At 39.6% G+C, this 16,818-nt stretch overlaps 1 protein-coding gene across 6 annotated transcripts in view; it reads left to right on the top strand.

The window, feature by feature from the left end:
• Positions 1-16,818, top strand: part of BICD1 (BICD cargo adaptor 1) — a 252,087-nt gene that overhangs the window by 110,065 nt on the left and 125,204 nt on the right. For all 6 annotated transcript variants that reach the window (XM_067536147.1, XM_067536143.1, XM_067536149.1 and 3 more), the window contains exon 2: positions 7,606-7,818. In XM_067536147.1, coding sequence (XP_067392248.1) covers positions 7,606-7,818 — 213 coding nt within the window. The remainder of the gene's footprint in view (positions 1-7,605; positions 7,819-16,818) is intronic.

Here is a 16,818-nt window from a genome sequence, read left to right as displayed (position 1 = left end):
GACAAATACAATGCAGCTTATCCTGGATTACCTGTATGCTGTTTGCCTTTTATGCTCCCCCACCGCCCCCTGTATATTGCTTGCCTTTGATTTTGATTCAACAGGTGTCTGTAGAATGTAAGATAAATAACAATGGAGTCAGTTAGTATATTAATACAGTGATACAAATGTTTCCATTTCCCTGATGGAAAGCATGATATAATGTATCCACATGTAGCACTGTGAATAAACTCTTAAGAAAGTATCAGTTTCCATCATGGGCCACTGAAACAATGTAGCAAAGAATTTCCTCTCACTGCAGGCATTTAAAACGCATTCACCACGCGGGGAGGGGGTGGGTGGTGAAATCTTTCAAACTCTTAAAGAGACCAACTGCAAAGGGCTTGGTGTGTGTGTGTGTGTGTGTGGGGGGGGGGGTGATAGCAGCTTGGATTTTAAACCAGTCACCACAGGAAATGAAGATTTAAATCTTCCCAGGGCTGCTTTGGGGGAGAGTACTGAAATAGGGCATCATGGGATACAGTCTGGAGGCCAATTAATTTGAATTAAGTCCCATTGTGTCCACACTCTCACTAATGCGAATTAACTGATGCGCTTCAGGCGCTAATCCACTTGCAGAGGTGGTTTTATTAATTCGATTTTAAAGGCTCCTTAATTCGAATTAACAATGCACAAATGTAGATGCGGGAGTAATTAATTCGACTTAAGGGACTTTAATTCGAATTAAGCCACCAGTGTAGACTAGGCCTCAGTTGCAACATCATGCTGGGTACCTATATTATGTTTAGACATTCTCATTTCCTAGTTGTAATATACCCATTTTTGTGAGAGGTGGGAAGATAGGCAATGGGTGAAGTGATGGTAAAAAAGCTTAAAAGCTCTTACAGTGTGAGAGCTAGTTTCTAGTATGTGAAGTATGGTACACATCTGTAGATTATTGGTAGCAGTCCAGTATGTAATGATCAGAATAATTCATAATTTTCTTTTAGTGGTTTTGTAAATAGTTTGTCCTGATAAATGATGTATAGTAGAACCTCCGAGTTACAAACAACCTGCCTTCCTGAGGTGTTAATAACTCTGAACAAAACGTTAGGGTGGTTGTTTCAAAAGTTTACAACTGAACAGTGACTTAGTACAGCTTTGAAACTTTACTGTGCAGAAGAAAAATACTGCTTCCCCTCTATTATTTTAGTAGTTCACGTTTAACTGTACTGTACTGTATTTGGTTTAGATTTTTTGGTCTCTGCTGGTTCTTGATTGCGTACTTCCAATTCCCATTAACTGGTCAGTTCATAACTCTGGTATTCATAACTCTGAGTTTCTACTGTACCAGGGCAATACAAGGTCAAGCAAACTGCTGGTTCCATTTCAGAGCAGTTAAAATTCCATGGCTTCTGTGGAGACCCTCTTTATTTTTGGCAGCTAATTGTGTTGCATTTCTTTTAAGAACAAACATTTATAGCTGTGATTATGCGGGGGGGGGGGGGGAGGAAATGAGAGAGGAAACAATCCTTTTGTGAATAGTTGCCTCTTCTTCCTCAGACTTGTATACACTAGAAAAATGATAGAATTTGTACTTCTGTGCCCTGAGACTTGTGTTTGATAATGTTGTTAGTGCTAGTATAGATTGACACCAGACATGGTTTCAGCACCATTACAGAAAGTGTGTTAGATGTAGTGAAACAAATAATAATTAAATATTTTGATATACATTTTCTCATGCCCTAAAACCCCTTGGGTTTAAAAAAAAAAAAAAAAAAAAAATTGCTATGGACCAATGCTAACCAGGGGAAGGTTTTCAGGGAAGAAAAATAAAAAACCCAAATCTCCTTTCAATGCACCCCACAAACATACAAAGACAGCACCCTCACATCAGCTGTGAGGAAAAGGGTTCATGACATACTGTGGCACACTGTATCTCAAAGCAGCACCCTGTAACCTCCATATTCATCATTCATATATGGTTATGATATATTTCATACAAAGCATGCCATGTAAGATACATGAAAGGTCATGCTCTGCTGAAACCAATTGTTCTGTCAAAATATATGTATCGTTAGTGTGTATCAAGTTATGAGATTTTGCTGATAGTTGTTAGTGAAATATGCTGTAAATTTGAACGTCTCTTCTACAAGGGTGCCGCCCAGGAGGGTGTTAAGCAACTATTATCCAGGAAGAGAGTTGGAATTGTAATCAGAGGATTTACAATTCAATGACAGCTGCACAAGCACCATACAATGGGGATTACTCCACTCTAGGACTCAGTTGCACAAGACCACACCAAGAGGATTGTTCAATCCTCTGACTCAGCAAAGCCCACCAGGACATATCTGGCCTAGTGTCTTCCAGTCACATGGACTGAAGATATAAAATAGGGCACAATGGCATCATGCTTTGGCCTTTCTCCTGCCCCACCTATGCTGGAAGCAACAAGAATGCTGAGAAGACAAAAGAACTCAGGAGACTGGTCCTAAACTTCAGGGAGAAGCTTGTGTATTGAGAACTATAACGTCTAGTGGGGTGAGAAAACTGCTTGATCTAAATACTGCCTAGTGTTATGAGGTTTAAGATTTAGATTGTGCGTTTATCTTTTATTTTCTTTGGTGCCTATCTCTGATCTCTTATGCCTGCCACCTATAATCACTTAAAACCTATCTTTCTGTAGTTAATAAATTTGTTTTACATTTTATTTAGAAGTGTATTTTGGCTGAAGTGTTTGGGAAATGTCAGCTCAGTTACAGAGGCTTGTGTGTTTGTGTCCTCTCCAAGTTGAGGGCAGAGTGGGCTGGATAATAAACTTACACTGATCAGGCTTCTGACCAGGGCAGGATGGTACAGTTCTGGGGTGCAAGGCTGGGAAGTGGGGGGAATTAGCTGGTTCTTTCTGTGTGTGATTTATGAGTGGCTCCGGGAGTATTCATGCAATCTAACTGGGTGTGGGACGGCACATAATGTTGTGCTGAGTGATAACGGAGCCTGAGCGGTTTGCTGCTTGTCACCAGAAAAGCATTGTGAGAGACAGCCCAGGCTGGAGAGTTAAGAAGGCACATCAGTACCCCAGTTCCAGATTGCACCCTGGGGACCCTGTCACACATACTCAGAAGGATGGACAGGCCCATCAATGGGGAGGATAGGTCCATCAATGGCTATTAGCCAAGATAGTCAGGGACACAACCTTATGCTCTGGGTGTCCCTAAACCTCTGACTGCTAAAAACTGAGGCTGGACGACAGGGAATGGATCACTCAATAAATAAATTGCCTTGTTCTGTTCACTCTCTCTGAAGCATCTGGCACTGGCCACTGTCTGAAGACAGGATACTGGGCTAGATGGACCATCAGTCTGACCCAGAATGGCCGTTCTTTTGTTCTCAAGGCTGCCACTGATGCATTCTGGCATTTATCCATAATATTCTCCGTAAGTGAGATCTGACAGGATGGGAAGGATTCAGATTCCAGTAATACAGGCATTTAATGGCAAGGCTCTGCCTCCCAACCTTTTATGGGCTGGTTGTCTTCTCTTCCTCTGCCAACTATAGCTGCTGTGATGGTGGTATATAAATGTGTATATCTACATACCGACACAGCTTAAATAAGAATGGTCATACTGGATCAAACCAATGGTCCAGCTAGCCTAGTGTCCTGTCTTCTGACAGTGGCTGGTGCCAGATTCTTTAAAGGGAATGAATACAGCAGGACAATTATCAAGTGACCATCCCCTGTTATGCAGTCCCAGCTTCTGGCAATCAGTGGTTTAGGGACACCCAGAGCATGGGGTTGCATCCTTGACCATATTAGCTAATTGCCATTGATGAACCTATCCTCTGAATTTATCTAATTCTCTTTTGAACCCATTTATACTTTTGGCCTTCATAACATCCCCTGGAAATGAATTCCACAAGTTGACAGTATAATATGTGAAGAAGTATTTCCTTATGTTTGTTTTAAACCTGCTGCCTATTCATTTCACTGGATGACTCCTAGTTCTTGTATTACATGAAGGGGTAATAACACTTCCTTATTTACTTTCTCAACACTATTTGTGATTTTTATAGACCTCTATCATATTTCCCCCTTAGTTGTCTCTTTTCTAAGCTGAACAGTCCCAGTCTTCTTAATCTTTCCTCATATGGAAGCTTTTTCATACACCTAGTCATTTTTGTTGCCCTTCTCTGCACCTTTTTCAATTCTAATATATCTTTTTTGAGATGGGGTGACCAGAACTGCAGGCAGTATTCAAGGTGTGAGCATAGCATGGATTTATATAGTGGCATTATGATATGTTCTGTTGTATTATCTATCCCTTTCTAATGGTTCCTAACATTCTGTTAGCTTTTTGGACTGCCACTGCACATTAAGCAGATGTTTTCAGAGAACTATCCACAAAACTCCAAGATCTCTTTCTTGAGTGGTAACAGCTAGATTAGACCCCATCATCTTATTTGAGATTGTGTTTTCCAATGTGCATTACTCTGTATTTATCAACATTGAATTTCATCTGCCATTTTGTTGCCCAGTCACCCACTTTTATGAGATCCCTTTGCAACTTTTCACAGTCTGCTTTGGACTTAACTATCTTGAGTAGTTTTGTATCATCTGCAAATTTTGCCACCTCACTAATCACCTCTTTTTCCAGATCATTTATGAATATGTTGAACAATAGTGATCCCAGTACAGATCTCTGGGGGACACCGCTATTTACCTCTCTCCATTCTGAAAACTGACCATTTATTCCAACCCTTTGTTTCCTATCTTTTAACCAGTTACTGAACCATGAGAAGACCTTCCTTTGTATCCCATGACTGCTTACTTTGCTTAAGAGCCTTTGGTGAGGGACCTTGTCAAAGGCTTTCTGAAAGTCCAAGTACACTCTATCCATTGGATCGCCCTTGTCCACATGTTTGTTGACCCTCTCAAAGAATTCTAATAGAGTGATGAGGCATGATTTTGCTTTACAAAAGCCATGTTGACTCTTCTCCAACATATTGTGCTCATTTGTGTGTCTGATAATTCTATTTTTTACTATAGTTTCAACCAGTTTGCCTGGTTAGGCTTACCAGCCTGTAATCACCAGGATTGCCTCTGGAGCCTTTTTTTAAAATTGGCTCTACATTAGCTATCCTCCAGTGATCTGGTACAGAGGCTGATTTAAGGGATAGGTTACCTACTGTAGTTAGTAGTTCTGCAATTTCATATTTGAGTTCCTTCAAAACTCTTGTGTGAATACCATCTGGACCTTGTGACATATTACTGTTTAATTTATCAGTTTGTTCAAAAACAAGCTCTACTGACACCTCAATCTGGGACAGTTCTTCAGGTTTGTCACCCAGAAAGAACGATTCAGGTGTGATAATCTCCTTTGTATCTTCTGCAATGAAGACTGATGCAAAGAAATTCATTTAGCTTCTCCACAATGGCCTTGTCTTCCTTGGGTGCTCCTTTAGCACCTTGATTGGCCAGTGGCCCCACTGATTGTTTGGAAGGTTTCCTGCTTCTGATGTACTTGAAAAGATTTTGCTGTTAGTTTTTGTGTCTTTTGCTAGTTGCTCTTCAAATTCTATTTTGGCCTGACTAATTATACTTTTACACTTGACTTGCCAGAGAGTTCTTGTTCCTTCTGTTTTCCTCAATAGGATTTGACTTCCACTTTTTAAAAGCTATGTTTTTGTCTCTAGCTTTCATCACCATAATATCTGTGGCCCTTTGATAGACAGGCATTTTAATTTTTAGGCCTTTAATCATTAACAGTGAGCCATAGAATGCACTTTTTATTTCATAAGATGTACTTTATCAGCAGTGTTCCTCAATCATTGTTATATTTACAGGTGTATTGAACAAATCACAATTAACAGGTTCATTATTTTAAATCGAACCTCTTGTTTAAAAAAAAACATCCAGCAAGTTGCTGACTCCTGCTGTTTCAGAACTTGCAGCTTTTTGAAGCGACAGCTGGATTAATGTATTATTGAATATATTTAGAATCCTTGCTGATTTCACAATACTCTTGAAGTAAACCACAATTACAAAGTACAAAGGTATGAACAGTGTTTTACTATGAAGCTCCTAAGGGTATGTTCAATTGTGATGACAATAAAATATTGCATGTGTTCTGAGAAGGCTATAAATAACAGTAAGACAATGAATTTAATTTAATTTGGCATGACATTTCTATTAACAAGTAGGTAAAGGAAAGTACTGTTTACAAGAGGAACAACTGTCTACCATACTTCGAGTTTTGGTGAGGGGGATGAAGCTGAGACTGGAGCTATGAGTACAGCAGGAATTAGATTTTTGGGAGCGTCTTCATTAGAGGAATAGATGCTTCCACAACCTTTTTCAATTCTGAAATGGGAAGGCTATCACCGTCATCCAGCAAGAATAATTTTTTGAGTTAAGAAATATGTGTGAGAGTTAGTTACTATTAAGATAGCAGCTCTTTATACTTAGTTACTTGCTTTGGATTTTGAGATAGCCAAAACAAAGGATACCCTGCTCAAAACCAGTCTAATAGTAATGTAAATGAAGTGGCAGATGTTTCTTTGCTATGTGCCTTGTTGTCTGTTTTATCGAGCTAAATTATGCTACTGATCTTTACTGGGCCTGCTGAAGTACTGAATTAGAGCTGTACAAAGCAACCATCTATCTCACTAAGCATTGGGAAATGCTGCATCAGAAATGGGATCACTCAAGCCAGCAGCAGGGCAAAAGTAACTGGCAAGTATCTATTCCTTTAGAAATTTCTCTTCATCCCTAAATAACACCCCCCATTTTTATAAGAGGAATAGGGATAGAAAAGAAGGGAGTAGAGTAGGGAGGTGGGGAGGAATAGGCTGAAAGGAAGCAAATAATTAAATGGTAATGCTATCAAACTCTGTTTATTTTTTTAAGAGATTAAAATGGGCATCCCTATTTGATGTACAGTACTATAGGTGGTCATTGCTTACTACTTGGCCTTCTCAGCTTTCTTGTGAATTATGATAAGTCTTCAAACCTTGTCCTTGCACCCCTGGCTGCCTGAAGTTGGGTCATATCATAAGACACTGTTGAAAATGGAAGAAAATTTAGACAGCACTATAAGCTATGTACACTCTTTTTTAAAAATATATTTAATAGAAATCAGAGAAAAAGAGAACATACAGATAATAGATCTCCTAGTTCAGTGATGGGCAAATTGCTACTGATGGCGTAAGGGGCAAGGAATGTCTTTTTGTTCTGTGTTGTGTACTGCAGCTAGCAATATGGGGTCCTGGTCCACAACTAGGGCTCCTAGGTGATATGGTAATACAGTTAAGAATAATGGGCCCATGAAGACTAAATGTCTCAGCAAGCAATGCACCATCTTGATCTGAGAGGAGACTGCCTGGAAGAAGATGAAATATTGCATGGTAGGATCTGTGTTCTTTCCAGGTCACATCTGTGTTACAGACAACAATAGCTTTAATGTGTTTTATTTCATGTAAATAAATAGTGTGGCCTTCATCTACTGTAAGCTGCTTAAATATAGGTTAGTTGGTCATAGCGTGGAAGCCCCAGATGTGATCCATCCCCTCTGGCAGTATAGAGTTGCTTCCATGGTTTTTGTTTTATGTGTTGTTTTACTCTTGCAGGCATTTGGACAATCATTCTCGATCCACCGCAAAGTGGCTGAAGATGGTGAAACACGTGAAGAGACTCTCCTGCAAGAGTCTGCATCAAAGGAAGCTTATTACCTAGGGAAGATCTTGGAAATGCAAAATGAGCTGAAACAGAGCAGGGCAGTAGTCACCAAGGTTCAGGCAGAGAATGAGAGGCTCACTGCAATCGTCCACGACCTGAAAGAGGTAAATTGAGGAAGGTGAGGGAGGAGGGTGGTGGGGATGGGACTAAGTGTGAGTTTTCTTTGAGTTTGATAAATGGTATGGCCCTGAGTCGGGAAAATAGCATTGTATCTATAAATACAGGAGTATCTTGCTGTAATCAATCACAGGGACATCACAGTCCAATGGGAGTGGGTTTTAAAAAGAAAAAAGTTACTGTTTGAAAAGCTGCATGTGAAGTAAAACCAGTTCAGCATTTTATAATTTTAAAAGCACAGCAGAGTTTTCATCTTTTACTGTTCAGGAACTGCAGAATGATGCACTTCACATAAATACTTATTTTTTGCACTCTCTTCTGTTCAGATAATTCCATCTCTTCCTCTCACCTTCTGTTTTTCACTCAGATATTTTGCCTAGCCAGAGCTTCCACTGCTTTGCTGTTTACTCCAGTGTACAGGGTGCATGCGCATGTTCATGTTTAGAAAGGTGGCATTAGGGAGGAAACAAACTGGCTAGCTAAGATTCCAGTCTCCAGTGAATGCAGGAAAACATGTTTTCAAATTTCCTAATTTCACTGTTTTCTTAATAGAATAACACGCGGAATGGAGTGTAATAAGTGGCCATAACTACACATTTCAGGTGCTTGGAAGCCTTTGGCCTGAGGAATGCAGATATCACAAATCAATCTCATATACAGAAGTGCCCTGTTGTTTACATTGCTCATTGCTCCTCTCTTTCCAAGCATGTAAATCTCATTGAGATTAATCCCATAGGTCCTGTATGTTGATAAGGAGTCAAGAACTAAGGTGCTGTTCTACTCTAAGTGGCTGTGGACTTTGTCCCCTATGTTCCACTACTAACATTAAATGGAGTAGGCAGAATCAGATTCCAAATACAGAAAAACAGGTATGAGAAATGCCTACCACATTTTGGGAGCTAGAAAATAACAATGAACTGATAAGTGCTAATGATAAGTGATAAGTGCGGCTGCTGTTGCCTGATTTCTCAGTTTTCAAAATGCTGTTTAGCACATTAAAAAAAAACCCCAAAAACCGAGAGTCCTGTAGCACTTTAAAGACTAACAAATTTAATTTCTGCAGGCATAAGCTTTCGTGGGCTGCAACCCATTTCGTCAGATGCAAGAAACAGAAATCAGATAGGAGGTATATATACGTCCTAGGTTAAGGAACAACAATGGGGAGGGTAGGTGTTAGCAAAGTCCATTCAGTTAGAGTAGATGAGGCCTATTCACAACCCTTGTTAGAAGGTGAGAATGTGTGAACAATGACAATTACTTCTTGTAATGGAACTCATCTGCAAATTTGACACTATCAAACTGGGTCTGAATAGGGACTGGAATGGTTATCTCATTACAGGAAGTAATTGTCACTGTTCACACATCCTCACTTGCTAATCAATGGTTGTGAATAGACCTCATCTACGCTAACTGAATGGACTTTAACACCTACCCTCCCCATTGTTGCCTGCAGAAATTAAATTGTTAGTCTTTAAAGTGCTACAGGACTCTCGTTGTTTTTGCTGTATACAGACTAACACAGCTATCCCTCTGGAACTGTTTAGCACATACTCTTTCAGTCTACACCATATTCAGCCAATTGTTTGCAGCATTTGTAGCCATGTTGGCCCCAGGATATGAGAGACACAAGATGAGTGAATTAATATCTTTTATAAGACGAACTTCTGTTGGTGGAAGAGACAAGGTTTCTAACTACACAGAGTTCTTCTTCGTATCTGGGACAGGTAATCACTTTTCAGAAAACAAGCACTCCATATCTGATCTCTCAATCTTCGTCCCCAAAGGAAGCCTGCACAATACCTTTAAAAGACTAGTTTGGAAGCTGAAATTCATAACTTTGCTAGACATCTGTGCCAATGTAGCCCTTCAGCGAAGACACAATCTATGCTGACTGGAGAACCCCTCCCATTGGCATAGGTACTCCACTTCCCTGAGATGCAGTAGCTAGGTCGACAGGAGAATTATCCCATCAACCTACTGCTGTCTGCATCAGGGTTTAGGTCAGTTCAACTGTGTAGATCAGGGCTGTGGATTTTTCACCCCCTTGAGCGACTTAGTTATACTGACCTAATTTCCTAGTGTAGATCAAGCCTATTTCTTTACAATAATTGTAACTCACTAATTCTCCTTTGTCCTATGACTGCAGAGGTGTTAATGACCCACTTCATTTTGAATGGTCCCTTGTCCAGTGTGTTAACTCCTATGCTTGAAGAAGAGTGCTGGGTAGCTTGAAAACATGTCTCCACAGTATTCTGGTTTGGACTCAGTTGATGTCCTCTGGTGTGGAAAACAGATTGTTGGATTCTCCCAGTGCAGGCCCTGTTATAGGTATCATGTTACTAAATTGCTTCAGGAAAGTGCACCTCCAACCCCAATCTGTGCTGGGAACTCTCTCCCAATCAGGTTCTTTCTTGTTCTGGTCATGTGTTTCAGAACCAGGATGCTGATCATGTACTGTAGGAGTGTCTGGCAAGCAGTTTTCCAACAGTGTAGAAATATTTGAATCCCTGCAAGGGTATTTTGAACAATCAGGACATACTTGAAAGCCAATTGCTCTTATGAGCTCTGTGAATTCAGTAATCCCAGAGTTTAAAAAAACTTAAATTATTGCAAGGATACTGCAGTCTGATGAGCTGTTTCAGCTGGATTCCCCTCAGTGCTTTCTCTGTAAGGGCTGTGGGACTCAAACTTGTCCCACCCACCTTTCTTCCCTCTCCACTCCCCTGTGTGTGTCTCACATAAATAACCTCAAGTTGGTGCAAAAGACACTGTCTGGGAGGGCTGAGAGTATGCTTCCCACAACAACGAAGGGTGGAAAGTAGTGTCTGCAGGACTCTGATTTGCTGCGTTCCTGTTGAAGTGATTACATTAATGCTGGTGAGATTTCATTGTATTATTAATGATTGTATTGTGAGAACTAGAACCTTAAGCAGGTGTCCTTAAATTATTCTTTAAATCTAAATCAATTAAAAAAAAAAACTTTTGAAAAGTAAGCACACTCTTTGTCCTCCGTGCCCAAGACATCTGACTTGTGACATGCAGAATTCGTAATCGTAGAATTTAAAGCCAGAAGGGACCACCACAGATCATCTCATCTGACCTCTTGTATATCACAGGCCACCAACAGCAGTCAGCACCTGCACACTAAACCCAACAACCAAAATTATTTGGAGCCTCTTAAAATCTTTCAGTAATCTGAACCAGAGATCATATTCCATTTTCATTAACTAGGTCTATAATCATGAGGAACATTTTTCAGCAATCAATGGCAAAGTTCAGCTATTTTATGTGAATGGTTGCTGGCCTGTGTGTCTCTAGAAATCAATATGGTTAATAGCTTATTTAACCTTATGTAGCTGCATATGAACTGTCTGCCTTTACTGTAAAAGTGAAAATAAAACCAAAAGCGCTACAATGTAACAGGATCTTTTTACAATATTATCTTTATTTTCTGTCACTTTTGCTATACTTAAAATATTTCTGGTTTTTATGGGGGAGATTTTCAAAGGCACATATGGCAGTTGGTGCCCAATTTTGCCATTTGTGCCATTGAAAATCTACCCCTAAAATATTGTAAGGGTGCTCATTGCCTTACAGTCCAGCAAGAAGATGAGGCATCTGACCGGAGATGTTTGCAGCCCTTCTCACAGCTAATTCCATATAAACCATACGTGGTCAGACTCAAAAGCTGGAGCAGGAAGTTCTTGCGAAGGGACCAGCTGTGGAAGGACTCTAAACGTATGGGGACTGTAAATCTGATTCGAGCACAGCTGGCTGCGTGAAAAAGAATGAAGTTAAGAGTGAGAAACAGGAACAAAGGGGGTAGTTATGGGACCAAGTTGGGCATAACCAAGATCTTGAGCTTGGATGTAGGAGGAAATGAGAGCAGAGATATAGGTAGAGTTGGGGCTGTACAAATCTTAAAAGGTTAGGATGATGAGTTTGAACATGATGCAGATAAATCCCTTTTTTAGTCTCCAGACAGGTTTACTGGTAAATTTTAAGGGCTGCTGTCATTCATTCCTATCTTTCTTCAACCTGTGTAATAGGGTACATCATATGGAAGATGAACCTCATATGAAACCTGGCAGACAAAGGGTTAAAACTATATTCTGTGTCGCTAGACACCACTGCAGCAACTGCTAGGATTGCAAAAAGGAACATCCACCACAGACCGTGGCTGCCTGCAGTCCAGTCGATAGAATAAATTAACATCAAGGCGTCTGTGATAGGAATGTTAAGGAGCGTAACCATCAGCATATACCTGGTTTACAGAGGAGAGAGGGAAGTAATTAACAGTGAAATACTGGATGGGGAGAAGGGAACAGAGACCTGGGGGGGGGGGGTTGTGCCCTACCTTACACTAAGACTGGGTTGAGAAAGGATTTCATCCTAAAACTGCTAACCCCACTGAAGTCAGTAGCAAAACTCCCATTGACTTCATTAGTGTCAGGATTTCACTTTTAACGCCAAAAAGATATGGTGGATGAAACTTTGGACTATTTCTATTTTGAGCCCATGACTAATTACACCTGGCTACCCATTGAAATAGTTGTGCTGTGGATTCTTTCTGGGTCTGAATAGCTACTACAGGGACCTTAATCACTGGCTATGATAACTCATTTTGTTCTGGCCCATTTAATGATGGAGAAAAGTAACTGTGCATGAAATGGCCTTTTTGCTTCCAAAACGTCGGGGAAATCTGAACTTGTGCAAGTTTTGTATCCATATTGATTTTCGTTCCAGAGACATTTTGGAACATTTGCATTTTTATATTTTAAAAAAAAAGTCCCATTTAGAAAATGAATACGGGCTATTTTCATTCAGAAATGGTCCTTTATTCAGTTTAAAAAAAAGCCACAATTCATGATCCCACCCTCTCCCGCCCAAAAACGGAATATTTGAAAATTAAAAATAAGATAACTTCAAATGTAAAGGTTTTAAATATTTAGGTATATTGCAGTTAAAGCACAAATCAATGTAAAATTCTTATAATATTACACTGGTTCCTGATTCTGTTGTCTCTCTGATGTTAGCTAGTGGTCTTATTTTGAACCTGCTCAGTCTACTGAAGAATAACTGTATATTCTTGCCATGAAATGTTAAATGGAAGGCTCCAGGGTAATTATATTATCTCCTTACAAACACTGACCTGTGTACCTTGTAAGAATGGATCCATTTCTAGAGAGAGATGAAGGAAAGAAATGAGCAGTGGTTACATGGCTTTCTTAATTGTCACACACTTCATAATATACTGTTGATAACCTTTGGTTGAAAAGGAGCAGAGAAGCTGGGTGGCTGAGTGGCCCACACAGATTGCTCTAGAATTGCCAAAGAAAAGAAGAATTGTTGAGGCACAGATGGCAGTTGAACTAAAATTGATCTTTTTACTATGCCAAGAGAGCACTCTTGTCACAATGAAGCTTTATACAGTGATTCCCACTGGTACTGCTTCTGTTTTCGTATCTCAGGTATGAGACAAGTTGTAGGATAAGTCATGTAAAATTGACGTCAGTGGTTTCCTGTCTGGTTTTTTATCGAGTTAGGAATATATAAATGAAAAACTTCCTAACTATAAGAACAGTAGGACAATGGAACAGATGCCTAGGGAGGTTGTGGAAGCTCCTTCACTGGAGATTTTCAAAAGGATGCTGGATAGCCATCTGTCTTTGTGGTTTAAACACAACAAATCCTGCATCTTGGCAGGGGGTCAGACTAGTAGACCCTTGTAGTCCCTTCTAACTCTATGGATCTATGATAATACCATTGTTGCGTGTTGAAATTTAATAACGATTCCAGATTGTCAAATAACAGGATCAAATGGAATTATTTAATCAAAAGTTATCAATCAGAGGTTAGTACAGCACTATACAGACTACAGAAAGAATAGATACATTACCACCCATCGTGTAAGGTAAAGAGATGGCTTCTGTGCATCTTCTTCTATGTAACTGGTGGGATGCCAACAATTTGCACTCTCCACCTAATTTCCAAAACCTTGGTCTTTTTATAGGGTATGAAACAAAGAAACCTGTTTTTGGAAGGAAAAATACTTTCCTACAATTAATTTCACCATGTGTTTGTTTTATCATTTTTGTTTTACCTTATCAAATTTCTTTTATGGTATCTTTAAGTTACATGATTGGTAAACTAAAGGGAATTCTAATCCAGTCATTATTATTGACAGCTGGGACAACTGGCATTTTGCCACCAACTTAAAAACGTTTTTTAATGGATCCCCATTTCATCATTTCAGAAAACATCTGCAATAACAATTGTTCCCTATCAATCATCCCCAGTCCTGCTTATATTCCAATAGACACTTTTAGTAGTTTGAGGGGTCTCTTGCTTGCACATCTGTTTTCCCATAGACTTGAAGGCACCAGCCATAATGAAGTACAGTCATTCATCTGAAATTCCTAAATATAGGTCACTCATAGGTTATTAACCAACACTCTGGCCTTACTATTCAAACACACACTTTGCTAACACCATAAAGATTTTGGGAGACTAGTTACTATGTGAGTGAACTTAGTATTTAAAAAGGAAAAGAGGAGTAAAAGGATTAAATATTTACTAGCAGGTACTATCACCATGTTATTTGTTGGCTAATGCAGGTATGTGTAAGGAAACAATTCATAAGGATTGTGATGGAGAGTATGTATCTGCACACATCTGGGGGATACTGAGTTTCATTTAGGGGTAAAAGATTTGCCTGCTGTGAACAGAGTATATGAGCTATCAGTCCTTCAACAGTCTGGATAGCTTCAATAGTCTGGGCCTCATTAGGTTAAGCAGCTCTTTAAGAAGGCGGTATTTGTGCCATTGAGTACTAAGAAGAATGCACTCCACCAGGGCCGAGAGGACCCTGCCACCTTCCGGGGGTCAGAGATGAACAGCATTGCTGGTGAGAGATTTGGTACTTACTCTACTTTGGACTCCTGAGACTGTTGGTGTTCCATACAGGACCAGGGATGTGTGTGAGAGCTAGCCCCTACAGAGGGTCTGGAATAGAAACGTTTTTAATTCTTATTCCTGTATTGTGCGTTGCAGTGTGAACCTTGAAATCAGACGGACCCCATGAACCTGAATCAGATGGTCAAAGAGGGCCAGATTAATCTGGAGTCAAATGAATTATACCAGGGATGAGTTCATCCCTGTCTATCTTGGGTGATTTACCATTTAAACAAATAAAGTAGCAGCCTAAGGTAGCAGATGGTTTAGTGTCCGTTAACTGGAGGAATGATTTGAGAGCGTGAGATTTTTCTACTTTCTAGCAAGGTGGATTGATTTAAATCAAGGGGATTTAAATCATTGGTTTAAATCACCAAGAAAATCATTGATTTAAATCAAGTTTCCCACTGCTCCTTCACATATTTCTTAAACAATGGTGCAACTCTGATCACTAAAACATGTTAATTTACAACTCAGTACAGCATTTTACAACATCTAGGAGGGTATACTTTGTGTAATTTTTTAGATAATTTGATTTTTATTAATTTAGGAAATAGTACATAATACTTATTACCTGTGTCAAGCTGCAGATGCAGCAGCTGTACATTAGGAATGGTAAGAACTAAATCACACACACAAACACATTAGCACTTATATTTTATTAAACTAAATCTTAAATGTTACATAAAGGTTTCACATTTGCAATTGCAGCAGTCTCCTGAGTTGCTGGCTGACGGCTGTTCTTAAGCTCTTTTTTTTTTTTTTAATTTTAAAATTTTATTAACTCTAAAATCATCACAACACTAAATGTACGTTGTCCTTAAAACTTCCACAACTAGCTCTCATCTTCCCCACTCCCACTGTCATTTTTATTCATAGACTGAAACAGAAATACGAGTTTTCCTGCTTTTTCAACTCCCGATCGATTTCTTAGCTTTGAGTGAATAATACCAAACAATGAAAATATTCTCTCTGTGCCTACAGAGGAAGCTACTGCTGTGAAACGTTGGCTTAGCAAGTGAACGAACTCTGTTTCAAGGTGCCTGGCTAATGATTTCCACCAATTCAGGGGAGTGACTTTGTTCAAAACATCATCAGTAAACATGTACTGCTTAAATGGTTCCGCTCCAGCCCTGAAATTTATTATGACTGGCATAACTGAGGAGTGATTTTGAGATGCCCATGCCATGGCAGCATCATCTTCTTCAGAAGTTAGGCATCTACCTTTATATCTGGGGTCGAGAATGTTTGCAAGAAAATGAGGTGGAGTTAGTGCTTGATCCATTCGCTTCTTTATTGCCTGCAGTTTAACTTTCTGGTGAGGTATTTCTTAATTCAACGTCTCTTGAAGTGCCTTCCAAATTTTGACAGCATCAGCAGCAATTTCTCTGAAGTTTGTTTAAGGCTATGGATATAGGCTTCATTATACTGAGCATATCCTCTACATTCCTCTTTAATCCAATGTTAGATACTTTGGGTGAGATACTTCCATCTATTTTATCACTGTTTTTTTCACAAAGTTTTTTGAGAATAGGCCAGTTCTTAATAAACTGTTCAAAACAATCAACCACAGAATTCCATCAACATCTTGAGGGCGAATTAGTTTGGATCCTCCTGCTCTCTTCAGTGAAACTGAAGCAAAATGGTTGTTACGGAAGTATTTTGCGACTTCAACATTTTCTTTTACTCCTAGAGAAGACGTGCTTAAGTCTTTGGCTAAAAGATGCATGAAATGGGAACTGCAGCCATATCTTGTTAAGGATCATCTTTCCATTTCTTCTTCTAAGTATCTTCTCATCTTTGCCATGTGTTGCAGCATTGAGTGAATAATACCAAACGATGAAAATATTCTCTCTGTGCCTTTAAGACAGTGTCTTAACTAACTCTTCTCCCTTGCTTGGCCCAGTTCCACCTCAACATAAGCACTGAACAGCAACAATCCTATCCAGCCTGTGTCTTTTTTTGCACATGTGACTTTAGTCTGCTGAGAAACTGAAACGGAAAGCCCAGAACTTTCAAGAAGCAAGAGCTGG

Source organism: Emydura macquarii, unplaced genomic scaffold, assembly GCF_026122565.2.
Source record: "Emydura macquarii macquarii isolate MOO-44397 ecotype Brisbane River unplaced genomic scaffold, CSIRO-AGI_Emac_v2 contig_3530, whole genome shotgun sequence".
Lineage (NCBI taxonomy): Eukaryota > Metazoa > Chordata > Testudines > Chelidae > Emydura > Emydura macquarii.
Note: the sequence above shows the minus strand (reverse complement) of the source record. Positions and strands in the feature narration are given on the sequence as shown.